Source organism: Neodiprion pinetum, chromosome 2 (assembly GCF_021155775.2).
Source record: "Neodiprion pinetum isolate iyNeoPine1 chromosome 2, iyNeoPine1.2, whole genome shotgun sequence".
Classification (NCBI taxonomy): Eukaryota; Metazoa; Arthropoda; class Insecta; order Hymenoptera; family Diprionidae; genus Neodiprion; species Neodiprion pinetum.
Window position 1 is genome coordinate 37753752 of NC_060233.1, and position 27411 is coordinate 37781162.

General features: G+C 45.6%; 1 protein-coding gene across 2 annotated transcripts in view; it reads left to right on the top strand.

The window, feature by feature from the left end:
• Positions 1-27411, top strand: part of LOC124213032 (uncharacterized) — a 162301-nt gene that overhangs the window by 91869 nt on the left and 43021 nt on the right. For both annotated transcript variants that reach the window (XM_069133638.1, XM_069133636.1), the window contains one exon: positions 18733-18811. In XM_069133638.1, the coding sequence (XP_068989739.1) occupies positions 18733-18811 (79 nt within the window). The remainder of the gene's footprint in view (positions 1-18732; positions 18812-27411) is intronic.

Consider the following 27411-nt stretch of genomic DNA (forward strand, 5'->3'; position numbering starts at 1 on the left):
CGGGAATTACCTAATTAGTCGAGTTAAAGTCTGCCGCTGTACACCCGCGTCTTGCTTGCGGGACTTCGCTCCGCCCCGCGTAATTAACAGGACACTCTGACCGTAATTATGACGGCTAGTTCAGTTCTTATTCTTCTCTGGCCTGCACCGCGGTTTCTTTACCGTCCTAACTCGACTTCGTCTCGCGTCGATTTTACGCGGGATAATCGAACGGTTGAAAAAGCTCAGGCAGGAAAAATAATTCCGCAGACGCGTCGCGCAGTCGTTGGAAAATGACGCGGTGGTCAGTCACTAGCGATTTTTCTGCGTTAGCCGGATTCAAATTAGCTTCGTAATCCGAGCTTGCAGCGGCAGGAGATCTCGGTGCTCGTTTCTGGGGACCGGAATTGACCCGGAAAAATGGCCATCGATATCCCATGAAAGAGCTGCACGAGAAGAGGTCGGAAGCGTTGTGGAGGGCATGAGAGGGCCGCCTTTCAGAGTGACAAATATCAGTCGTATCTCAGCGGTGGCGTAAGAAAAGGCGATCTCTGGCACGACGGTGCAGTTGAGGCTATCGGTAAAAATGGCGGATAGCGACGGGCGGGGAGAGGCGCGGGAAAAGGTAGATAAAACGTTCGCTTCCTCGCTGTAAATCTCGGTGCCAAAAATCTCGAAATCAAAGTTAGCCAATCGCCGCGGGGATCAGACTGTGAGAAATCGGTTATTGAGAAAATATGGAACCCCGAACGTGACAGTCGTTTGACAAACGAGTCTTCAGCTCCCCTCGTTCGATCGTCGTATAAGAGATCAGATCCTCGCGCGGGAGTCGAAACTTAATATGCCCCGGCTGCAAAAGTTCCACATAAATTCTCAATCCCCCTGCAAAGGTGTTTCTCTTCTCTCTACTAAAGCGTTATTAATTCATTTTCTCGCTTCATTCGAATATGGGAATTGCCTACTACATCGCCATACCATTTATTCTAAAATTATTTGGGATTCAATTTTTGCTCAATTTTTCCGTACATTCGTTTTTTCAACGTGCTAATTCCGCAAATTATGTATAACCTCTGTGATTCCACGTAGGGAACACCACCCGATTGTAATAAAATTCTATTATACTCCACCTCTCTTCTTATTCTTCAATGCCGTGCTCGAACCGCGACGTCCAGCGACCGTTTGAAATTAGCGCGCAATTAGAGATACACGGGACGACCGGCTCTGATTGGCCCCTCGGAGACAGTCGAACACCCTGATTGGCCGCCGCTTGCCGCGTACGTGATTCGAGGCACGCAAGGCGATTCGCATTCCGGTCATGCGATCGCGACTCTAACCCAACAGCCATTGCCTGCCTGACTGGAATTCTTTCCAGCTAATTACGCGTCTCGCCACTGGCCAACCCAAATCATACCGGTTACCCCCGCTCGATCGGACCAACAACACGCCTCGCTAGATCTACGCTGCGATCGCGGCATCGTCCGGTGACTTTTACCGAGATTTTATCTTAGCCGCATCCCGCACTGTGCACTCCTGCACGCTTCGTTCGCGGAACAACTTCGTCGGCAACTCTTTTATTCGTTCTTATCATCAATTGTTCCGCTTGACTTCTGTCTAGTTGTTGGTTCGGTATTTCTACAGCTGTTTCCTTTTTCTCCTCGTTTATACTCTCGATGTAAAATTGAAGAGATATTTTGTTTCGTACATCTGCGGGGACAAAAACCTGATTTTATCCAGCACGTAACGAGACAGTACTTAACCGTGTCTTCAAGAGCCAACATCTTTCACTTAATCTGTCCGCTTCAGGGTTGCAGGAAAAAGAAAACAACGGAATATACACCATTGAAGTCTGATTATTTTCTGTAATTTCATTTAATTTTACGCACTCGACCATAACATCGTCGGTATTTTTCAGAGTTCAGACATACTCATTGGTCCCCTTGAAGAGCCGAGAAAAAAACCACCCGCCCTAAGAGCATAAAAGAAATAACGAATCGTACCGCAGAAAAAAAGTCAAAGAAGTGTGAGCGTCGGTCTCTGTACTTGAGTTGAGCCGGAATGTCGGGCGTATGCGATTGCGTAGAGAGGGTCACGCATACGGTAAAAATACGTGGCGTGCCTTCCGTGATTACATACTTTGGCCCAAAATGCAGAAACCGCGGTATATGGCGGGGGTGGCGAAAGGGGCGCGCATGTATCGCGCATAGCGCAGGGATGGCGCCGTGGCGGACATGGTACAAATTGCAACCATTACTCTTGCCTGACCCTTGCTGCGAGAGCACGGAACTATTGTGTATGAAATGATTATGGCCGCGTGCGGTATGAGGTGGCAAAGCAAGGTGGCGAGGTGTAGAGGCGGTGCAATGCCGTCCGTCAGTTAGATTGGGTCGCAGGGCCTGTGTAACGCAGGATTTATGCCCCGCTCGACAGAGTCATAAATGTCCCTAAGATAAGACAGTTGCTTTCCCGCCTTTTTAAACCCCCGTGCAAAACCCGTCGCATGTGTTGGTGCATGCGATACATCATACACACGTGTAACTGTAACTGGGAGCTCGAACACGTCCTGCACAATCACCGGGCAATGAATAACTCGTGCGGCATTGTTTTGCGACGTAATAACGCAATGATTTCCCAACCTCATGGCGTCACCGACAAACAAACAGGTAGGTGTACGCATACGTTAATCAAAATGTTTGTACTCGCGAAAGGATGGAAATGCGGAAGAAAAATCGTCAGAAAATACCGAACGGAAAGTTGAACAAGCTTTGAAAACGGCAGGGAACTGTTCCGAGTTATGATGCCCATTGCTGCGTCTGATCAGCCATCAAACTCGGCGCAAAACTCTGTCATTCCTGACTTAAAATTGTTTGAAAGTGAATTTCCTTCATTGAGATCGGGATGCAGAATTCTTAGAAGGTATTGAGAGTTTTCAGTGTATCGTTTGAACTGGAGGGTGAAAGGAGCTTAAAAGTCGGGGCAGGTGTATTGAGTATTTCTTCGTTTTGGAACGCTGCAGGCTCTCTCGAATTAACCAGCTAATTAAAAAGTCTGGCAACAAACGGTGCATAGCTTGCATACAACTGATCCGAAGGCGATTCTTAGGGTGTAGAATTATACAGAGACGACGTTACGCTCCACCTTCAAACCGTTTCAACATTTCTCGACGATTTGAACGATGATGATGAGGAAACGCACTCGGTAAAGCCATAGCGTCTATTTACAGGCTTACCCGATTCGGTATCCGATTTATCTAACAAATCCAACAACGTTAAAATGTTTGAAAAGCTTAAGGATTCCTTCACCGCAAGCTCGGCTTCAGAGGTCCGACCTTGGCTACGCGGAGTGTGAAATAAGCAGTTTTTCAAGCGAAAGGGGAGCTGGTTTATCATCTACGAAATCCTCGCGGCATCAAAGGATTATCATATAAATTATTTCGATGTTTGTCACCGTTCGGTTGGCGGTATTCTGACGCGGCGTGAATCCAGCATCGTGCTGGTTATTCACCGTGACACAATAACGAAGGAGATTGGAAATAGACGGTCGCATATACGCAGCACCTACACGCACGTGCGCCGGCGTAAATCTCAAGACGAAAACTCGCTCCTCTTCCCCAATTGTAATAATCCCCTCTTGACTCCTTGCCAATGAACACAAGTATATCTGGTTAGTTCCGCCGATCTGGGGGACAGCAAAATTGAAATTAGATGACTCCTTCGGGCAGAGATACTCCGGCAAAATTTCCCGGCACGGCACGAGGAATATCACGTAACGGGACCTTCCTTCTTCATAGCCCGGAAGTTTCCAATAACCCCGAGATGTGATTGGATACACGATACTCGCGATACAATGCGATACACGCGGCGCACGCCACGACTCCGGGGGGAACAGAATCGGCAAGCCGCCTTCGACGTCTCGTTTGTATTCCGATTATGAATTCCCATGGAAAACTCGGAGATACGACAAGGGAAAGGGATTTTCGAACCGACACTCTCTACCGAGAAAACGTTGAAGCCCTGATCGTTCTAAACGAGGAAAACGTTTCCATCCCCTGATGCCGCCGTCTCTCGGGGTGGAAAAATTTCACTAAATTCTTGAGCGTTATGGGAACGGACGTACATGCTGCTTATATTATAAGGATCATTCAAGCCTGCAGGAAGATCAGAAATCTAGTGTCGCTAGAAGCCGGAGGTTTATCGCGGGAGAGTAGCTAAAGTCAATTGGTAAACAGGTTTAAATCCAGAAACAACCTTTTTAGGCACGAACTATGGGTGCACGTGCTTTCAGACTCGGTCGTACATAATGATACAAGTCAGGTTTCCACGCCGTGTACGAACTTTGTACGAAATCAAACACAACGCTGCAAACAGATTTAGGATCGTGCGGGCACGGGCGGTGCGTGTGAAGTCGAGGAAAACGTGAGGAAAATTTTCAATATCCTTAACCTTTGTTTGACACTTGCGTAGAATCGCATATCTGACACACCGGGGTCGTTTGTACCCCAGATTGTCAAACGTCTACCCAATCCCAAGTGCCATCGACAGCTAACCGAGATCGGAAAAATGATAAACACTGCATTCGGCATCATCGGTAACGATATGAAAAGCGTAAATAGCTGTAGGTTCGGTGGAAGACGTTAACTCGCGAAACTTGATATGTAAGTAGAAAAAATCGTAGAGCGTATATTGTAGCCCGCCATTAAAGGGGGTGGATTAATGTTACCAGTTGGTACTTTTTTGTTTTCATTACCAGCACCCTGTGAGTAACCTTACACGCGACGTACACGCTGTATCATACTCAAAGGGAAGTTTGTATAAAATAGCAGCAAGGGGGAAAGGGAGAGGGGGGGGCTGCATTCCATTTTGTCCAACGAGAGTGGGTGGATTGACCAACCGAAAGTATACATGTGAAATACACGAGGCGCGGGTGTGCTTTTGTACATGTATGAACGAAGGCAATGAATTCTATGGGCACGACGTAGGGGATCGGTGCAGAAATTCACCGAGCGGTGAATACGCGCGGGATGAATGGCCGACCTTCAATGGACCGGAAAGTGAACACACTTTGTCAAAGAGTTTAAAAGAAGAATTAGCAATAGGCACTCTGCAAACTCGGAGCACAAGCTTCTCGACGGAGAAGATTCGCAGAGGGGCCGCCTTCCCTCTTAGGGGGCTTTACACACTTGCCGAAAAATATAGTAATCTGATAGCTTTGTTTTTGCAATTTTTCGGAAATTCCGATGAAAAATTCATGCGCACATGCAAAAGTTGTTAAAACTTGACGAACGAAATTTGTGGAACACGGATTAAACGACGTCATTTCGTACGAACGCAAATTCTTCCAACGTGAGAATTTGTTGACATTTGAATCGCTTCAACATTGTTCGAATTTGTATCGTCAAACGTGTCTTACTGAAACTTTAACGACGTGTCAACGCCTACGCAAAAGTTTCCGGATTCACAAAAATTATAATATTCAACCCTGCGACACGCGGACAGAGGACCATTGATCTCGAAATAGCTTTAAATAACCGTAGAGTTAATTAAAGCTGGCCCAGTTAATCCGCAGAGGCATTCGCGGTCTCCCAAAATTTTATCCAACGATTAACGACTGACGGGATATTAATTGTCAGACAATTGCCATTGTTGTAGTTTCGGTACGGATCATTTGTTGTTTAGAATACGTGTATACGTATAAACAGCCGGGAATCGTTATCCGCTGGCGTATTGTACCTGAAATAAACCGTCGAATGAAACACCTCGAAACGGTTCAGTCGCGCACGCTACCTGCCAAACGAACTTGCCGAAATACATCAGATTGTGATGTTAAGTAGGTTAACAAAACCTTTTTCCGTACCCGCACGCCAGATAAAAAGAAGTGCGCCAGTCATCTTCGTCGTTTATACTACTTCGCGCTGAGTTCACTCAAGTAGGTGTCAATGAAGGATGTTTAAAAGTAGAAAGTAAAAAGACTGCGCAATGATCATCGCGATGAATTGCCTCACCGAAGGTCCTCGTTCTTAAGCAAGTTTCATCAAGAATTCCGTAAGCCACATATTATAGCGTGAAATCTCAACCGACCAAGCGTCGATTAAGCCCAATTATAAATGAGCCCATCGTTTTCGGAACGTCTGCGTTTCCCAACATTCGACTTCTATTTGGGAAAATGGTCGATAAATAAGTGGGTTTGGCAGTTTTCACCCACTGCAGAGAGCGCAGCTTTTCGAAAGGAGTACGTTGTGAGGGTTCCCTGAGGATGTGGTGCGAGGGGTGGAAAACAAGGGAAAGTAAACGGCGAAGCAGGGGCAGAGGAACCAAAATGGAGGGATCGGTGCCAGGGCGTACCATCCTGGTGCGGGCCGACCGTCGCCTGCACGCCATAGAATTAATAAACTACCCCCTTTGCCCCTTGCCTCCGCCCCCATCGCCCCCTGCAGCCATGCGGTAATCTCGCTGTAATTCTGCTGCGCACGGTGCAGCGTTTTCGCAAAACAAACGGCAGAACGCACTCGCGTCGAAATATAAATCTCGTCGTTTTTAGCTTATCGAAATTTCGTTGTGTTGTTGTCGTTGTTGTTTTTTTTATTCTTCGCCACGGAACCGCGACCGTGCATACCCGAATGGTGCAACAAATTTTAATCACGGTTCTACATTTTCCGACAGCGGTACGGCCGATTTACGGGACAGCTAGTCAGGTGATGGATGATCGTACAGTCGGCGAGTAATGCGTAGTACTAGAGCTTTTGGCGGAAGTTATGAACCGCGATTATGTAACGAGACGGGGAGGCGGTGAACTATAATGAAATGGAATTACCGAGCAATACAGGCGGCTCGAATACAGACGAGAAGCGGTAAAACAGTGCGGTGTGACCACGGGGCGTTACATTAAAAATCTCGCGGCGGTTGATTTTTTTTTTTCAAAAGCTATACGCCAACCCCGAAAACCTTTGAAAGCAAGCATGCGCCGGTTTCCGGTCGTCCCGAGCCGTGGGCAACCTCGACCGTTTTGGGCGGCTTATTCCCACATGTCACGAAACAAATTACAGCGGCAGTGGAACTAGAACTGAAACAAACTTTAACTACTCCCATAAATAACGTCGCACAATTAAAGAGACCTGAATGTATACATGCGGGTTATATACACGTTTAGCGTATAAAGAGAGATAGAGAGAGATGGATGGTATGAAACTGTGGAAATGATATCGTGTTTTAGGAATGGTGTGGCACGCGGTGCGTGCTTCGCCGGATGAAGAGGGTGGCTAGGGTGGTCCGAGCTAGTCCGGGGGCTGGTACCGCGAGAAAGTGGCTTCGCCAAGCCCTCCGGGTAGACAGACAAAGCTCCCGGGCTTTCGTCTCGTCCCGATACCAGGGTTCCTGGAGGACATCGGACTAAAAGGCCGGCCAAGAGCCGAGGGCTTCGGGTAGAAGAGAGCGGAGAGCGTTGAAACCGTGTGAAACTGACCGGTGCTTCGTTTCGGTGACAAGAGGTTCATTCGCCATTAAACCACTTGGCGTCCTTTTTATTTATTCGTGGACGTTCGATACGCGATTATCGTTAAAGCTCATTGGCACACTCGTGCGTTATACGTATGCTTGTCCGCCCGTCCACCCCCTCGTGAAAGTTGAATTATCAACGCCCTCGAATATTTTACGACTCGGTTCGCTATCCTGTAATTTTATTATACCTCGCCGCTTCGCTATACGCCTTTCTAAATCGCCGTGTAACGACTACGACGGTTATGCGAATGGGAAACGGTTGATAAAATCGTTTGTTTAAATTCACGGGATTGCGGGTTGCGGCTGTAACTTATTATTAATACAGACCTGACAGTTGAGAAATTTTATACTTTCGTTTTAACAACGCCTCTGAGTTGCTCAATTTTGCAACTTGGTAACTTAGTCTCACCCCCCTGCGATGATGGATAATCGTTTCAAGGAAATGGAACAGAATCGCGTTCTAAATAGAACTCAAATTGTTTATCTGTGTTCTGTTACATATTTAGATCGAGTTATTGCATCGAACTTATTTCCCCTGACAGAGAAACTCGATATCACGAGCGCACGAGGATCGAACCTTTTAATATGACGCTTCGTCGATTTGCCAATGATGGGAATTCCCAGAAATTATATCAGAGTGTACTATAATAACTACTATAAAATTATCAGTACTGTACATTTGGTCGTTATGTACAGTGAACTGCAATTGAATGTATATATTTGAGTAGGTGAAAATCGAAAGTACTAGGACCGATGGTGAATATATTGTATGTATACAGATAAATTTTTTTTTTTTTTTTTATTTGAGCCATTTTTTATTACACACGCCGATTGGTTTTCAGCTCTGAAAATTCTTTTATGTCGGAGCGGGAATGCCGAGGGGGTCTAAAAAGTTGGAAGATCTATCGTACAATAAATTTCCGAAGGGAACGACCCGCCTCGTCCATTAGAGATCGATGGATCGCCGGGCGCGGGTGAAAACTGAAAACTAGATCGGTGTAATGCACGGAGGGTGGGAGGTAGACCGATCAGCCCTTAACTTTCCACTTAGGGTGTGAAAATAAATAATCCACGGAGGCCACTCGAGCCTGGGAAAACTGGAAGCTACGAGCTGGAAGCTGAGGGTAGTTAAAGCCAGCCCAACCTCTCGACGGGTTGTTTGCACAAAAGGAAATCTCCTCCGGTGCCTTCGTTGTTGAAGCTTCAAGCTTGAAGTCCGCGCCACGCCTCTGACGGTGACATCAAGCTCTACCAGCTATTAACTCGCTTTCGAAAGTGTTTTTAAACTGTTTACATTTTACGGCAGATTATTCAGCGGCCGATGAGGAGTCGCCTGTATGGTAAATCGGCCTGAGAAAAAGCTTATTCCAGGAAGGCGGTTTCGCCGGGTCGGAGAAAATTATAAATAAAGCGATTCGAGCTTTGGGAAATCTAGTTGTGGGAAAAAAGAGGCGAACGCCAGTAGCAGGAAAATATATAATACCGCCTGCCTCGTGGAGGTATAGATATAGGCTAAGGGTGAAAATTGATTTGGGTCAAAGAGGGTTGAAATTTTCGATTGACTGATACAGATGACAGGCCTCCGACGGACCGGCGATATTCCTTTCCAGTTTCGCTATTTTCGTCACCTCCGAGCGAGAAATAAGGAAAAGAGAAATAGGTATAAGAAAAAAGGAGAAATCCCAGAAGCGGAAAGCAGCTCGAGCTTGCTATTTCAATTACCATCGGTCACACTTTATGTCGAGAAGCCAAATTTCTTTTCCCAACTAAAATTGATACCGATCGACTGTCTGACTCGCGTATATCAAGATTCTCAGTTGAATACATCCTTGGGATTCCCAGAGGCGCTCGGGCCACGTGTAAAAGATATGACGGTGTGTGATCCTCGTCTTGGCTTTCACCGTGAAGGGTATAACGTTCGCATTCCACTGCCTCGAATAATTGGATCGATATTCGATTGGATTTTTTTTTCAATTCAAAAAGTTCTCAAACAATCATCCGTTGCCAATAAATTTGTCATTTTTATATATTGTGATCTTTGTGATCACGAGGCCTAAAGTTTCAATTTGTTTTTGTTTTTTCTCTAAACTACTTCCTCGAGACAGCTAGTACCGTTTGGTGAAATTCGGCAAATCGATATTTCCAGACATTTTGGTGGGTGAATAAGTCTTCACTCGATGAATTCTTTGTCTGACGGAGAACATGCATAGACGAATAGTGGCAAGGAGGGAAGGGCAGCAACGTACGGTGAATTTTTGTCAAAAGAGAGAGAAAGAGCAGAACTTGGCTTATCGTTAATGACGTGTAGTTTTGTTTGCAGCCGTGGGTGGAGACACCCCAGGGAATGAATAATGCATATCGTGGGTGGTTCTTAATTGAATTTACGAGGGTGGTTTAAATTGTGTTTATTCCGGACGATAGCGCCGTTCGTAGCTGATTTTATCTTCGAACGTGTTCGCCAGTATTGGCCTTAAACGGCTCCTCAAAATTTATTGCTGTTTATTTAAGAACTTATCCCGCGCGCCGACATATATTATTTCGCTTGAATAATAGGACGAAAAAACGCTTGGCGCGCTCGCCGGACGCTCGACATGACTTTACAACTTTTCACTACTTTTCCCTCTCTTCCTGCACGAGCAAAGTTCAGCCGAGCGTTAAAGTGCGGTAGGGTTGAAAAGAGGAAGAACGAAACCGTACGACAATCCGAATCGCGGATGTATAACCAGTTCCATCAATGTCACTCGTCTCGAATTGCTCGAGGATCACCCAGATAACAAGAATATTTCACGCGATACGGCAATTACTCGCAAGGGTGATGTCGGCTGGCGGAAAACTCTCTCAGATAATAAGCCCATTTAAAACTAGAAAACTGCTCGGCGAGGATGTCCGCATGGAAACTACACACTGTCTTGCTCATGGGATATTAGACGAACGGAGAAATTCAGGGGGAGCTTTAAGAGCCGTGAGCACGCGACGTCGCGCCGATAAGAACCTGCCGAATCACAGGCGACGTCGTTCTGGCTTCATGATCCGGTGATTGAAAGATCAGTGGCCGAAGAAATTTGACGAGATAAATTTGCCACATCGCGTCGTTCACTTCTCGGTCAACTGCTGCTGCGACAATGCTGTTTGGAGTAATTGACCGATTTCGCTTCGTCCTTCGCGTCCAGAGCGCAACGAGAAACGTATCTATGGAGAGTAGAACACAAGACCATAACAACATAAACGAGAAAGGAGACACGTGTCTGTCTTAACTCGTCTCGAATCTCATTTCCCTCGGTCCTGGTTGCACGGAAACATCGTTCGGCACAAGTTGTCTCGAATGTGGTTGTACAGCGGTTCCGACGCCCCGATAGTATTGTCGTCAGTTGCAAGTTACCACGGTCGTTCAAACTTTCTCATTGTTACGCAGAGGAAACAAGTGCTCGGTTTGTACAAGGTAAGGGAAGCTGCCGAGAACTTTACTGCGATTATTTCATGCAGCTGCAGCTGACACAGAATCATACTCAACGAGCTTAAAAAAATTCACACGCTAGTTTACGAACTATGAAAAATGCGGTATTCAAGGCCATCCAGAAGGCTATTCGTTTAAAAATTCCTGCAGAACATTTTCACTCGCGTGAAAGTTCTTTTGTTACTGAGACGAGATTTTGCAGATTGAGGTTACGTTTCTCCTGTTCCATCGACAAAGGAAGCGGCCAAACAGTGTACTCGTTAAATTTGATTAGACACTGTAACTGCAGTAACTTTGCCGTATAATTACTATCAACCACCAGCGAGGATAGGTTGTCGTTAATTACAAATTTACTCGGTATAGCTTGAATAGTCGTCTGTTCAGGAGCCTCGCGATGCAAAAGGTGGAGGAGAATGGTTGGGTGCTCGCATAGATAGGTAGTTAGAGAGTCGAGTAAACTTTGGGCAAGTCTCGAAACAAAACAGCGGAGTGCAACCCAATGATCTCTACTATAAACCAGCCTAGTGCAACCAGATCGGACGGGATCTTTCGCAATGTCGAGGTGGGATTAAGGGAGACGGAAAATCGGAGATGGATGAAGTCGACGAGGAGTCGATGTAGGCGTCCATGCCGTGGCAGCAGCCCCCGTAGATAGCTCGCTTGTTTGTTCCTATCCGTTGTTCGCGAATCGTTGTCAGGCACAGTCCGCGTTTTATTGCAAAGTTTGCGAGCGCCTGATTATTATGCACCGCACGTTGTCACTGGTCCTGTTTCATAAGGGGAAACGTCCGATTCAGATCCGCCGACGGTTAGTTTGAGCCAGAGTTCACAATGCTAGCGACGTCACCCTTCAACTGTACCTACCCGCTGCTTGTGACATCGATACTTCGAGCCTCTCGCCGACCGATAGAGTACAACTTCCGCTTTGATTCTGACTTCGGCTTTGTATTCCTAGCCCCAAGTTTCCACGGTACGTTGATGCTAGGCCTGCACCGTTCGTGGCTTTACTCGAACAAATCGAATCGGTTTTCAACCACCGAATAATAATCAAGATTTACGTGATTTCACCTCGCCTCCATCCCCTGGCATGCACGTTGTCACCCTCTTTCGAGACATCAGTAAAATCTTTGGACGATTTCTACTTTTAGCAAAAGATACATACCAGTTTACTCGATCAGCTGAATTCTGCCTCATCTCGCAAGGCACGATTACTGCTGTACAGTCACTTCGGAGGCTTCGTCATCTGAAAAACAACAAGATCTGATTAAAGTTGTTTTTCAAGCCTAAAACTATACGATTATATCTTCGAACCATAGATTGCAATTCAATGGCTGTACAACCGTTACAGGAGTAAAGAAGATAAAAAATTCTTGGACATAGAGCAACAGCACAGTATAACAGTATACGAGTATGTAAAAAAAAGTTTCGAATTCAGAGGCTACCCTGCGCTTCGATAAAAAAAAAGCCAAAAAAGTGCAACATTTTTGAAAGTGTTGCGTTCTTTTCTCCGCCATGAAATTAAGTCTACGTTACTAAATTGAACAGACACAATACGAATTTCTGTCAGAGGCGTTAATTACTTGTAAAAGTAAGAGTATTTATTAAAGCAGTCAGTGTGTCCGTCACCTGGGGCTGTATATGTACCCGTTTGTTACACCGTGAATTTAAATTTGGACAGTCAAGTTGCGACGGTCGTTAAAAATAAGGACGATCTGCACGGTGGAAGCCTGGTAACGAGCGATAAATGAGATGAATAATCAGCTGACTAATATAACAGGGTATCTTTCGTCGGGTTGCTCCACGCTTTCCTCGCTGACGAGTTCACCTTGGATTTCCTTCCACTTGAGAAAGAAAGAGGGTGAACCAGTGGGCAGATGGAGTTCCAAGCGAACGTCGTCAGTTTCACCGAATGCCATCAAGTCTCTTTGCCTCCTTGAGACAGTCGTTATTTGTTTATTTCTTCGTTGATTTATTTATGTACCCAGAGAGTTTTCCCTCATTGCTCTCTATCATTTATCGCCGAGAAAATCTCGCTGATACAACAAAACACCGTCGTCGAACACTCAAAGGATCTTAAGTTAAACATTTCGTGGGCTATTTTTTCAGGCAATCCAATTCAGAGCGTCTCGCGAATCCAATGAACGGGAACTCGAACATGAATATGCGAACCGTATAAGGGTTGGATTTTAGTTTTGCGGAGGTTTATCCCCGGGCATATTCGTCGAGGATTCCGATCGGCTTTGGTGAGCCGTGTATATTTCACCCGTAGGGATTGATAACCAGGTTAATTCAGCGGTTGGAAGTTCCTAATTTGTAAGGTAAACAAGAGCCCATAAAAACGTACAATTCGGAGCCTTATCTGCGAGGATTAAATGGATTTATTGCTGGGGAGAGAAGTTTCCCGGTTCACTTATAAATACACCTACACCCCCGCGACGCACTCGGTTAAATTAGACGCGCGTATACTTCAGCTTGCCTTATACAAGCTTCGCGTAGACCAGCTTTTTCAGTTCTGCCGGGCTAGGCATGGTACCCACCCTGGTCGTGTTCCCCGTTGCGTGCAAACCCTCAAAGAAACAACCTATGCAGAGAGATAAATTTTCTAGCTAATTACACGGTTGCGGTATCGCCTGTCTTTGCCCACCAATTTTCGCGAGCGTTGAGGATCATAAAATCACCACCTCGACGCCAGCGTCTCTCACCCATGCAGAGTGGTTGGAAGGTAGGTACAGGAAATCGGGCAAATCCCAGAACGGAAAACTCCGCAACGCGTCTTCGGTTACAACCTACATCCGGAACTTCTCGGAATTCACGAAATTTCAGGTAACGGAAGGTGATTCGCCTACCGTCTTTAATTAAATCGACCCTACGCTTGGTTCTAATTCAACCCCGCCAAAGCACGAATTGAGAAGTTTTAGGAAACACGAAACGAGCATTAAAATCCTGACGAATAACGCACGAGAAACAGGACGTGCTATTTTCAACTACGATGAAAAAGAATATTCCACGAACCGCGTATTCCGCCACTTTTTTTTTTCTCCTCCGGAAGTAGATACTCCGGACGTTGATCGCCTCCTACTCGCGCGCCACGAGGAGTCTGCAAACACTCTGCGGATATACCAACGCAAACATGCAAACAACCGGCAAACCACTTGCCTGGTTTATTGATACGCCGCAAGCCGTCGAAAGACGTCTTCTCCGACAGTACATACATGCGTACATGGACGTATATTTATCCGTACGTCTGCCAAAGTTCGTGGGATGAGCACACAAATTTATCTGTGTACAAGAGGAGTGAATGATTCTTGCATCAGCGGCGAGATAGAAGAAAAAAAACAAACAAATAACAAAGAAAAAAAAAAAAAAGAAAAAAAAAAGAAAAAAGAAAGAAAGAAAAGAAAACAAGTTATTCCGTTAATAATAAAAATGAGTCGATTTTCAAAATACCGTAAAACGCTTAAGTTGCGGCAACTTTTGGCCTATGATTATAAATGCATGGGCGACGTGTCTGCCGATATCTCTGTCAATGATTTTCAAATCTATTTACGCCCTCGGGCTCGATGTCGAGTCATCTCGTCCATCTCTTTCGGGCCGTTGTTACAACGCCCACGTTTCGCTAACAACGAGGCCCTTGTGTCGTTCGAATGATGAAAATAAACGTGCCGCTACGTTGACTAACCGCCGAGCAAAGCGAACAGCACAAACCTGGAACGGCTGACGCACCGTCTATAGAGCCCACATCTGTAGCCTCATCTATTCCCTCTTATAACGGGCACGAAAATAACCTGACAAAACGTTGAAACTATTATTAGGTCGGTAGGTATTATGCCTTCGTCAGTGACTCCGCATGCACATTTATTCTACGGTCATCGTCTTCCTCGAAGTGACCGCAAATCGAACCCTTGAACCGGAATTCTTGTTGTTCCAGTAAATCGGGATATCGGTATCATAAGTTTATATATAATATGTGGGCGTTCGACTGCGAGTTAAAGTTCGTTTCTTCTCTCGTATTCTTGTGTAATTGTAAAGCGCGTTGTGTGATTGGATCACTTGATCCTTTTTCTCCTCTTTTTCCACTTTTGTTTTCCTTTCATACAGTTTCCCGTAATCAAACGTCTCACACTCTGGTAAGAGTCACTAAATTAGTGGGAATGACTTCGTGCACGGTAGAAGAAGGATACATAGGTGTTTTGCTCGGAAGAGAACGTAACGCTGTTAGCATCCAGTCCCATTAACAGTGATTTAACGCGTTCCAACCGAGAAACAACAGGAAGGAAAAAGCGCGGTCTAATATTTCCCTGATTATATAAATCGAAATGCTTAAATTGTGAACGGGGTCAGCAGTTAAACCTGAAAATTTTAATCCTACATCTTTGTTTTTTAAACGATCCTTTATCTTCGCACTGCGAGAAATTAATTAAATTTTTCCTGGTTAGATGTGACCGAGTTATACATATGCACTGTAGGTATGTGACATAGGTGAACATACATATACGTGGACAGCACAATTAATTACTGTCGGTGGTCAATTTGACCACGTTCCAGTTTACTGTGCGTATTCATCTCTCTGCCACATTTGGAATACCTCCCGAAATTTATTTTCCGAAAACTCGATGTGCTCACCCGACGTGATATTTAACGGTAAATGAGGTAATAAAAATATTATGAAACATACGGATGGCCTGTAACCGAAGCAATCAAATACCTACATCGAGTCACATTCGTAAAGTTGGCGATCAGAACAGTTCGTGCAGCTATGTACGGAGACGGTGAAGATGGTTCAATAAATACCGACTGCGTTACCGTAAGTGAAGCGAAGCAGCCCCCTTCAAGGGGTGTAAGATCGGCACGCTCAAAGGCATTCGTAAACAATTTTCCAATATCTTGCAACATCAAAGTGCCCAAGTGTTTGTATCATCTCTGCCAGCGTATATACGTTACAAAATGCAATTGAGCGATAAGTATATTTGATATTTGTGTTTCCAGTTCATCTTATCTCAATCACCCATTGATTCGTATGGTATAACGTCACGGTCCCGTTTCTCTAGCTGTGAGACATTAAACAAACTGTATGCAAACTGAACTGACTCAATTACGTTAACGCCTTGGCTAACAGTAGCAACTATTCCTAACTCACTAGTAATATTGTCATTCCGTCGAGTACAGTACGTGAAATATCAGCTCATGTAAAAATTATACCTCACTAAAAATAATATTATATTTCGTGCAAGTATGCGAAATAATTTTCGGCGGCCTCTGTATCGTCGGTTAAAAAAATGCGCAAACTCCCGGTACAAAGAATTCTCCTCGTTACGCAAGAGTCGTACGAAACTAACGACGTCACAGAAGGTAATTAGTCGCACGATGCTGTTGGAAGTCGGTGTTTGAAGCCTCATTTTTGAGGGAGCACTGCCGCATGTTTGAAGTAAACAATTCACTTCTCACGCTTGCATAAATTCATTCTGATGTATTATGAAAAAGCTTGAGCTTTGCGCAGGAGTGAGGGGAAGGGGGGGGGGGAGGGAACCGTTCATTCTAGGTTCTGAGATTTACATCCCGCAGGAAAAAGAGAGAGAGAGAGAGAGAAAGAGAGAGACAGATAAGGCAGAGACGAACCGGTGGCACTGGGGCCTGTTCATAATGTTACGGTATTGAATCATACCAATTACAACGAAACAAAGGATGGTGTACACTACATCCTACCTAACTTTGAAAGAGAAGCCGGTTGTTCGTATGAGTACCTACCTTATATTTCGAATAGAAGCATGCTTAAACTCTGTGTATCTCCTGGAGGCTTTCGTCAAACAACCTCGCACCGTGTTTAGCATTTCCATCATCCACATGCAGCAAATAACGAAGGTAATTAACGATGACGGAAGGTTTTGAATAAGACGAAAAATACTTATACGTCCGTTAGCACGTCAGCTAATATAACATGTATCTTGATTATCTGGCCGCGGCTTATTTAATACGGTTTTCTTCACTCGGTATCAACTTTCGTTACCTTCCTCAACAGTTAACGAAGTCTATCGCAGACTGGTCCAAGATCCGTATATATAGCTCTGATCCATTTCAAACCCAGTACTTCCTCGCTCTGTACCTTTTATCCCGTATAAAACCGGAGAGCGCGGAATGAAGCAAATTGAAAATGACCGTGAAATCCGGTAAAGTAACAGCCCGATTCATAGATAGACGGGATAAGCTTGCGGCTTTGGGTTCTATAATTCCATGGGAATATTAACATATGCAAATCTGCTCGGTTGGTTGGATGAAATTGTGGAAAGGCAAGGAAACGACCAAGAGAAAGGTATTAGAGAGTTGGATAGATGTATACGCGTGAGGGGAATGAAGGAGATGAAGAAAAAGAGAGGAGGACCGGCGATGGCAAGCAGAAATAGACGCCTGGAATGGAGGGAGGAAAAAGGAGGAAGAGAAGCGGATATTTAACTAGGATGATGGCACCTCGTTTAGTAAAACTTAAGCCAAAGTTAAGCGTCTTTCTGGGAGTTAAGTTGGCGGTGGTCTGTTTGAGGCGGTATATCTGTCCTCCAGCCCCGACCGCACCTTGCCGTTTCGCCAATTCCAAGGGTAACTCGGTCCTCGAGAAGGCGTCCTCCTTCCTACCGCGGATATTGTTCAGCAAAGAAACGTTGATTCCTCACAAACTTCGGGTAACTCGGTATAGTCACACCTCCAGAGGGCCGTGGAAGTACTCAAAACTCCTACATAAATGCATATTCATCTTACTATCGCCCACCCCGACTCGTTCCAAGTCCGAAAAATGACATTTTTTTGGACCGCCAGGACGTAAAAATGACCTCCTCGTCTTCGGTCCCCGGGTTTCCACATGAGTTCGGTACGCCACGATTATTATTTTATTTGCAAGCCTCCCCGGGTGACTTTGGCTGCATTATCCCCGGATATTATTCCCAGTGATCTCACACCAGCCGGATCATTATGTGCGATAAATATTTAACCGGATGCGTAAGTGCAGCTGGTGTGCTCATCTGAGCTGATAAACCATTGATCGCATCTCGCTTCGGGTAATCGCTCGGTCTCATCGATTATTTATCAACAGCTCCACATGGTAGCGCGATGTCATGTACAGATCGACGTCACCTTCCGGTGAGGATTAAATGCGATCCCAGACTCGCCTTGACATGTCTGATGTGCCGCTTTCATTGCGAGCTGACTACTAAGCCCACATCCTCAACCGCAAGAGAGAGATAATTTTGCGGAGGTGCACCGCAAACATAATCTCGCCCTAAGTAGCATCCAGCTACCTCACTTGACACGACCCTTCGTCGAGGAGTCTCTCTTTTCCTAACTCAACCTATCAAAACACCACATGGGCGCTCGACGGAGGCAGAAATTCGTACGGCTGACCATGCTGGTGGCAGCCCTGAGGACCACCGGAAGATACACACCTGGTTTAGCTTAACACGAGACCCCCTCTAAAATTTACAGGAGAAATTCTTCTTTGCCAAGGAGCGAGACGCAATTAGTCGGCATGTTTGCTTTTCATCAGCTGTGTGGCCGCGATAGACTGCGGCGTGTTACTACATACTTTGTTGGCAAACTGAGTCGGTGGGCCCCCTGATCTGCATAAACTTCCCGTCTCAGCTTAGGACGAGAGAGAAGTTTATATACGAAATCAGATAGCGGACTGGTGAGATTTTGCGTCGCCACGGTTTATAACACTCATTTTTAGTTCAACCAAATCTATAACTGAATTCTTATTTCATGTTCATGAGAATTTCTTGTCATAAGATTTAGCTACTTGAACATTTTCCTCTGGTTTGGTTGCAGATGTGAACATGGTGGCGGAACCAAAACCTCATCAAACCGGACGCAAACGTCAAAACGTGGCCAAGACCGGGAACGACTGGTGAGTTGAATTTTTGAAACTAACGAAACTACTTGCACGCGTATCAACTAATAAATTATATCTTGGCGATGTGAAGCTCGAAAATTATTATTCATTGGAGTTGTAGAACTGAATTCTAGCTAGGAAATCGTACACAATGTACAACGAGGGTAGTGGTGGCTAATGCGTAATGGTCAATGAACATTCCACAGTATCAATATTTGACTGGACCGGCCACCTCTGACGCCAATACGCATCCATTATTGGACCCTGCCCAGTGTTGTGACGTTACAAACACTCGACATGTCCTCTCGAATCGGTACACCTAGGCCACGATGAAACCTCGCGTGTTTGCACAGCTCCAAATTGTGCAAATGCAAACATTTACGATAGTAATCAAGATGGTGGAATTCGATAATGGTAATTTATTGGTACCAATTGCATAACCCCAATCGATTCGAGCGTCATGCGTTGCTACGTACATACATACATACATGTGTATAGGTATACGCAGCCACCCAGACTCCTTCGATATTCCACCAAATCTGCCCGCATACATCCGATGCTCACTCCGCTTTTCGGGTATCTTAGATATTATATTCGTTACAGAATCACCGCGATTTAGCTGGCGTTTTTCATCCACTAGACTCGCTCGTTTATTTTCAGTGAAATTAGAACGTTTCGACTCGTTCGCAGCTGAACTCTGGTCGAGAGAATCCAGCGGGTGCACTATTTGTCTTCATATTTGGGCCTTGCGCGTCTAATCCAATCTCCGCGAGCTTGCAAGAACTTGTTGTTAGGTGAGGAGACGAGATGGATGGAAGCTTGAAAATGCGGGGTTGGAATCACGGGATATGTAGGGTACAAGGGAAAGAAGAGTCAAGCGAGACGGGCGGAGAGAGGGCTACCAGACAAATACGAGACGCCATAAAGCTATCAGTTGAGCGGAGCCAATCCCGAGTCGCAGGACGACCTAAGGTAGCGCCTTTTCAGCGGACGACGAAGGGATGAAGGGGGAGGATAATGTGTTTTATGCAAGGAACGTGCCTCTGAATTCCAGTTCTCGCCGTCTCAAAGTCTAACGCGCGAACTGAACCAGGTTTATTTGTTCTTCCCGCCGTAATTTCACCCAGCGTGGCAAAGTACCTCTAGGAACATATCTCCGTGTACAGGAGTATAGAACTTTCAAACGCATCCACGGACGCGACGTTGGACACTGCAGGTGTACAAATATCATTATCATTGTTCAACTGCGATTCCCGAGCAAATATTGCAAGCGTATAAGCCACGAATAAAATTGCAAAGACAATTGTCACAAGATGCAAAGTCATAGCGATTGTCACTTCGTGACATTCAATGGATCAACGGTCAACAGAGATTGGCGTGCTTTGATTTTATACTGTTAATTGTTCTCCTTGCACACCAGCAGCACATTCGGTTATTGGCATAATGATTAAGTCCCGGTTGTACGAGGCAACAGAGATTCGATTTGGTACAATTTAACCCCCTCCGAATAATGCAAATATCGTCAATCATGAGCATTGAGCGTTTTGTGGAGAAATGCCAATCACTGTCACGGTGCGAACAGTTGCGCCTGTCAGCCCCTACTCGGTTTCTTTGACTGTCACTACATTGACGTCCGCGCGGCGTTTCGGCGAGGCCGGCCGTGACTCTACAAGTTACGTTTTACAGGAGGATATCCCATGCTTATTCAATAGGAAACGCATCGCGCAGATAAGTTAGTTGTGATAATCCGAGTATGGGCCGTAAAAAATGTTTGATTTGAAAATCGTTGTAGCTCGATATCCATCAACTGATTTATCGAGCGAGACTCTCAAACAATAAATCACCCCGAACTTGGAGGCACAACATGAGGGCTGCACCTCGAAGGCAGCGTCACTTGGAAGGACGTGCGAAATGGTACGAAACGTTGAGTCGAACAGAACACGTACAACATCCAACAACTGTACACAAAACCCAATACCGAGCAGACTCCACAGTTTATACTATATCCAGAGTCAATGCTCTTGCGGAAATCGAGAGGAAAAATAATGATAACAGTTTTGGTTCATTTCACGGACAAATTACACCCCGCGTAAGATCTGTATCAAAAATCGAATTTAATTACTACAGGTACTCGAAGCTGAAATTTATTCATGAAATACTCACGACCGGACTTAACCTTGTTCGGTTAAGATCAGGAGTTGAGCCGAGAGAGAGAGAAAGCGGGGGAAATATCGCTGCGAGACGGAAAGAAAGATGGGATGATAGAGCCTCATCTGCCTGGTTGTGTGAATAGAGGAGGGACGGTAGAAGGTGTCAGATTCATCGCCCTCCTGGAATTAGGCACCGTACACCATTTGAAATTAGTGTGGTTACGTTTGTTTAGGGTACCCGTACCGGTATCTACGCTCCTTTCGTAGATGCTGCAGCCCGTGTCGAAGCGCACGAGGAAATGAGCGCCAGAATCCGTATAATTACCTATGGTTCGAAACTTGTAGAAATGATCCGTGAAATAAGTTAAAAATCCTGATATGAAGGTAACAGATACTTGAATACGAGAGAAAAATTATAATACTTAGCAGTAGGTGCTTCTCTGACAGTCAGACATTACGTAACTTGTTGTTTCTTTCGATTGTAGTCGGGATTGAAATTGAACCCAAAGAAGTATTTGGTTTCATTAAATCTATAGGTGATTTGAATAAAATCGGATACACGCTCTAGAATCGAAGCCCTGGATTGTTCTTACTTTGTCTTTCAGCAACGATTTTACAATCCAGTTTCCTTGTTTCACTTCTTATCAGAGCTGATTAAATTTACTGTTAACGAATCTAATCCAATGATATTATTGGAAGTCGGAGGCGACTCCTAAAAGGCATGGTAACGAAATCCGTAACTCGATGTTGAACAACCTTTACCTGCTAATGAGCATAATAGTGTAATTTTATACTCGTATTAACGAACCTGGCTCGCGGGAAATTGCACGCTCACATATTTGCGTTTGACTCAACTCACCTCGTCCAATTAAAAACGAGCGTTTATTATACCCATCAGTTGTTACTTACACCGCTCACTGTACTCGATTTTCTCGGATAATTTATAAATGATGGGGAACTAAATTTGCATGCACGCACATCCTTGAAGTCGGAAACCTTGCTTTATCCCCATCACTAAACTTTCCAAAATTTTGCAGCATCGATAGCCTGTAGACCGCGTACATTTCTCGTTCGCAGTACGTATATACATGATATCTCATTGTCTCGTGCTTCGGTTCATTCACATTTGTCCCGGAGAACATCAAGCAAGTCGATTCGAACAGTCAGAGGTATAACTTAGGTTTCTTATTGGTACAGACTCTGAGGAATTTTGAACTGTCTTGATCTGCGTTTGTTTCCTTTTTTATCTCCGTACAGTGCACCTCATACTCCTCAGTTATTTTTCTCAAAGTACAACGTGCTTTCAAATCACTCTGTAAAGTAGATATATGGTTTGAGAGAAGAAATGAACCTTCCAGCTCAAAGTTACCGGAGTCTCGAGTGTCGCAATAGAATAACCCCTTTGGCGTACAGCACTAAAATAGTGATAGTGGTTTGGGCCGCTTCTTCATCGAGAGATGGGAGAGGACGAGCACTCGCGACAGAGACCATTCATACACGATCTATATGTACGTACGCCGATAAAAATTCCACTTTCGTTAATCATTCACGAAGCACTATAGCGACTATAGCGGATCCGTACATCTTCGCCAGATCTACGAGCGCTACATTTTCTACTCTTTCACATAGGCTGATTCTTTCTGCGTTATTCATGAACGGGAATCTCGAGTTCCTGAGGACAAGAGGTTGAAAGCGGAAAGCGTGCTGCGTTTCCCCATCTTATAGTTTTTTAACCGACTGGCCAAAGTGGTTTGGGTTCGGGTTTGGATCATCGGACTTCGGAGAGTTTCGAGAACTGACTCCGTGACTGTGGACCCAACGTATCACATCTCGTTTATCCTGAACGTGATCCCGGCTTACCAATCTCCCGGCATTAACCTCTTAGTCCTCGCTTCATCCCTTCAGGAAACCAATTAACATAGGAAGCCTCGAGTAATTGGCCGTTGACCGTGCACTTACCTCCATTCCACGAGAATCCCTATAAGATTTCCTCCTCGAGAGAGATACGAAATACGTAACGACAAGGTCTTGCAATTAAAGACCGAATATTCCCAATTTCCAAAACGACGACTGTTAGTACGGGAATGAATCGGAACCAGGGGTCGTTATTTCATATTTGAATCTATGAACAACTTTCATGCTATCCATTTGTACATTTTCCACAGTGATGTCACTGGAGGGCTGATCGTGAGATACCGGAAATCACGAAACTGTGCACAAACTGGCACACACGATACGTTCACCGTTCGTGTTGATTTTTAAGTTGCTTCCTCCCCCAAAGCCGTTGTACAAATATCACTGCATAAGTGAATGTTTAATTAGAGCCAAGGAGAGAAATCAAAACGTCGAGACCCCATCCCTCGGGTTGTTTTAAAAAGTTAAAACGCTGTGTCGAAAAGTGGGTCTCGTTATTCGTGGAAGTCGAGCAGCACAGTAAAGTAAATTGAAACATAACGTGAAATAATTTAGAACAATAACAACGACGCAATACGAAAGGAAAATTGATAGGAATATTTTAACCTTCTGGCTCGAACCAAACGCCAAATGCCGCGGAACACCGCGCGTATGTGCCTGGCAGATATCTAAAGAAGTTAAATTTCAACCAATCTCACGGGAATACGCGACTCTCAACTACCGAGAAAGAAATACTACCAAGGATTCTCAAAGGGCTTAAGGGGTTCTTTAAATTGAATGCATATTCTTCATTCTTCGTTTTTTTTCCAACCTTAAATTTCTTTCTCCGTTTTCTGTCTTTCTTTCTCTCCCGCTCTTTCTCTTCTCTAGGGCCTCAAGGGCTTAATGAATAAATTATCCACTCGAAATACAATACGAGTGGCCTAAGCGTCCGCTGTTTCGTGTGCCATGATACGAGTTTACGTTACATGGAAAAAGGACGGATAGAGGGGGGGGGGGGGGGGGGGGGAGATACGAGAGAGACAATACCTGGTCGGATATTTTGATAATAATCAATAATAAATAATATAAAACCTCGGGTCATCACAGGTGGTAGAAATATTCGTAGTCCACGCGGTAGATCGTTGCCCCCTCCCTGCAAGCTCGCCTTGTTTACTTTTTCCATTTCTTCGTATTTTACGTGCATTTTAATCCATTTCACTTTTGTTCCTTTCTTTACGCCACCCGCCATTATTCTTTTTAAACCGCTCGAGCTCGAGCGCAGCACCGGTTAACAATATACATCATAAGTTACTCCCAGCAAACAGTCCGCCTGATACGACGCAGAGGGATAGAATTTAGAGACAAAAGAAATGAACTGCGCCGCGACGACGCGGCGTCGCGCTGAAGTGCATGAAGAACGAGAAATGCCAAATTTCATTATATAAAACAATCTAAAACAATGTTGGAGAAAATTAAAGGAACACATTTCACGGGAGTCTCAATGAATTCATTTGAATAATTTCATAAATTTGCTTAGCAAGTGTGTAAATGATTCCGTGCTTTTTAAACTCACAGCCACAAGAAAACCATCCCGTGTTCAAAGAATATTCCCTCCGGGCCCCAACAGCTATCCCTTAGGAAAAGCTGATTTTAAACGATTACTGTCACAGCGCATATTAAAGCGAAACGATGAACGATGCGTTAGCCGTTCGCCCTTTCAATCGTCGAAGCCTGTGGCCGGGAGCCCGGAACTCGACGATGCGGCGTGGCCCGGGGTCTGCGATTCTTTAAAGTCAAGTTCTCCAACTAGTCGAGCAGGCAACGTCGCCGGTGGGAACGACAAAGACAAATTACGCACGGACAATGGTGGTGCGCAATTTGACGGAAGAGAAGAGAGCCCCGCCTGACCCCGTCGAACCCGGCGACCTCGGTGACCCGCAAAGGCCCGACTCGGTGCGGCATTTCACGAGCTTAAGCCGCAAAATCGTCCGGTGTGACGTGATCGATTTGTGCGCGAAACCAATGGGCAGTTTAGACAGTTTTATAGGTGGAATTTCGTCGGATCAGCGCCCCTCGGTGAAAACAAGTCGGTGGGTATCAGGGAGGACGGGGACCAGATGGAAACAATTTGTTAGGGAGATCCGAAAAATCCTAGGTCCTGACTGTCCTGCGCCGAGACACTTTTCATCAGATCTTCCGTCTGGCGGCTGAGTGATTGAACCACCCGCGTGTCGAACAGAGGGAATCGTCCGTCTCTGGAAGGGCTGTAATAGACGGCGAGAGATATCGACTCTGCATTATAAAAGTTGTATATTCCGAACGCCGTATGTGCGGAAGCGAATAGGAGGAGGCAACGAACTCCGATACCTGCAGTTACCCTTCACCGATGGGAAGAACCCTAATGGCATAGCTCGCGAGACAGATGCCGTACAACGCCGATCGCCGACTAGATGAAACGCAGAAATATACCCCAAGTAAAAGAAGGCATCAGACAAAAGAGCTCTCCGAGGATTCGTAATAGATGCACATGCACACGTGTAACCGAGCGCGACGTTAGCCGTACCATTATAAACTCCCGCACTGCGTCTATCATCCATCTCCAAAGCTGCTGCAGTCATACACGCTCGGTTTCTCCTCGCTCTCGCCGATTCTGGAAGGGCTTGTTTTCAACCCGCTCATCCCACTTAACGGCCGCTTTTTTCCACCTGCCCGGCAAAAAGCGCACATCGACTTCTCCAAGACGTGTTTCATTCCTTTCCATTCCTTTCCTTCTCTTCCTTTCCCTTTCCATCCATCGCAGACACACATCCCTCGGATGCTACGTGCACCCTTCTCTCGGTATATTCCTCCTCCCCGTTCCTCCGCGACGCCTCTTCCTTCGTCGCAGTCGACGCCGGCTACCCACTCGGACACAATAGCTCGACGGTGATTTTCTCGCTGAGTGCCGCTCAACGTCGGTGAAAAGCGAAGACGATGCCTAGCTCCAACCACCCCCGGACATCCAAATGACGTAACGTTACGACGAGGGATGTCGACCACCAGTCAAACGTCCCGGAGACGGAATTCATCCCATTTAATGCTCCCCACACCCTTTGATATCTCAACAAAACGACCCCACCACCCTTGATCCGAGGTCAACCATCGACGGGATACGAATGTGACTCGTTTTTTCAAACCCAACATCAGCTTACCGGCCTAAGTTATTGCACTTCCACCTGGATTTACCACGTTTTTCGAATTAACGATATATTTCTCAAGCCTGGCTCGCCTGAACTTGAGAAGCACATGAATTTTTACACCGCTAAAGAATAAACTTGGAATGAAAGAAAACGAATTATCATTTTTCAAACCGTCAACCTGTTTCGTAAAATAAATTTTTCTCCGCCACGGTACGATTCCACCGCAGACGCCGGTCAATTCCCATTGCACGACTGAAGCCGCAACTCTCGCACTCTTTAATCGCTGCAAGGCGATGAATAGAAGTCACTTAACTAATGGATAAAGTCCTCGATATCGATCTTTCGAGATCAGCTTTGGAGCCTTTCCGCTGTGTAAACTCTGGCAGCTGTTCGTCTGGTCGACCGGATTTTCCAGCTGACAAGAAAACTAGGGTAGGACCGGGAAGCTAAGCCAAGGCAGACTTAGCTGATAGGACTTCGCGGGAGATGGTGAAACTGTAAACATAGCTTCCTGGACGTAAACATGAGTTGGCCGAACTTTCCCCGTCAGGTATTACTCCGGCGGTCCTCTGATCCTGCATTGGTTCCCGCTACTCCCGGGCGTCCGATTTCACCTCCCAATTTTTGGCACTTCTTCGCGCAGCCTTGGCAGGTATGGCGAACCATAATTTCGAAAAGATAGTTCGCCATAAATTTCGCACTTGGCGAGACTTGGCCGATTCTCGATGTACTCTAATTGTAGGCTGAGAGACGGAATTAACGAGTCAAACGTCGAACGGTAACTTCCAATCTATTGTCGGTAATATTTAACCAAAGACCTTGCAAATTTGGGCGGCAAACCTACCCGGGACAATCCAAACAAGTGTTTATTTATACTAAACCCATGCCTAGTTCTGTCTGTTCGGTCCCAAAGGGTGCCAACGGGCGTTTGCATTATTCATGTCATTTAATCACACCACATGGAAACAATTTCTACCGGCTACAGAAGGATGCCGGGTCTGGTCTGGTTTGGTATCGTATGGCATGGAGTGGAATGGAACGGCGCGGAGCGAAGCGTCTCTGCCGTGTCGCGTGCTCATAAATATACTAAGAAATGCCCGAAATATTTACATTTATAATGTCCGCTTCCCCTTTCGCCTCCCTGCAGCTCATATCCGGCAGCTAACCTTCACCGTGCTCGCCCCTAACGGCACGTTTTTGCCAAGTTTGTCTCTCGCTTCTCCCGGCTCAACCCTTTAACAGCTATAAACGCGTTAACGGTTGACACTTTTTAACGCCCTCACGCGGAGCATTTTTACGTCCCCTTTTCGCTCGCTCGCACGCGCGCTCTCGTTTTTCATTCCGTCAAGCTGCCCCATTCGCGCAATCCAATTTTTACGATTCTCTTTCA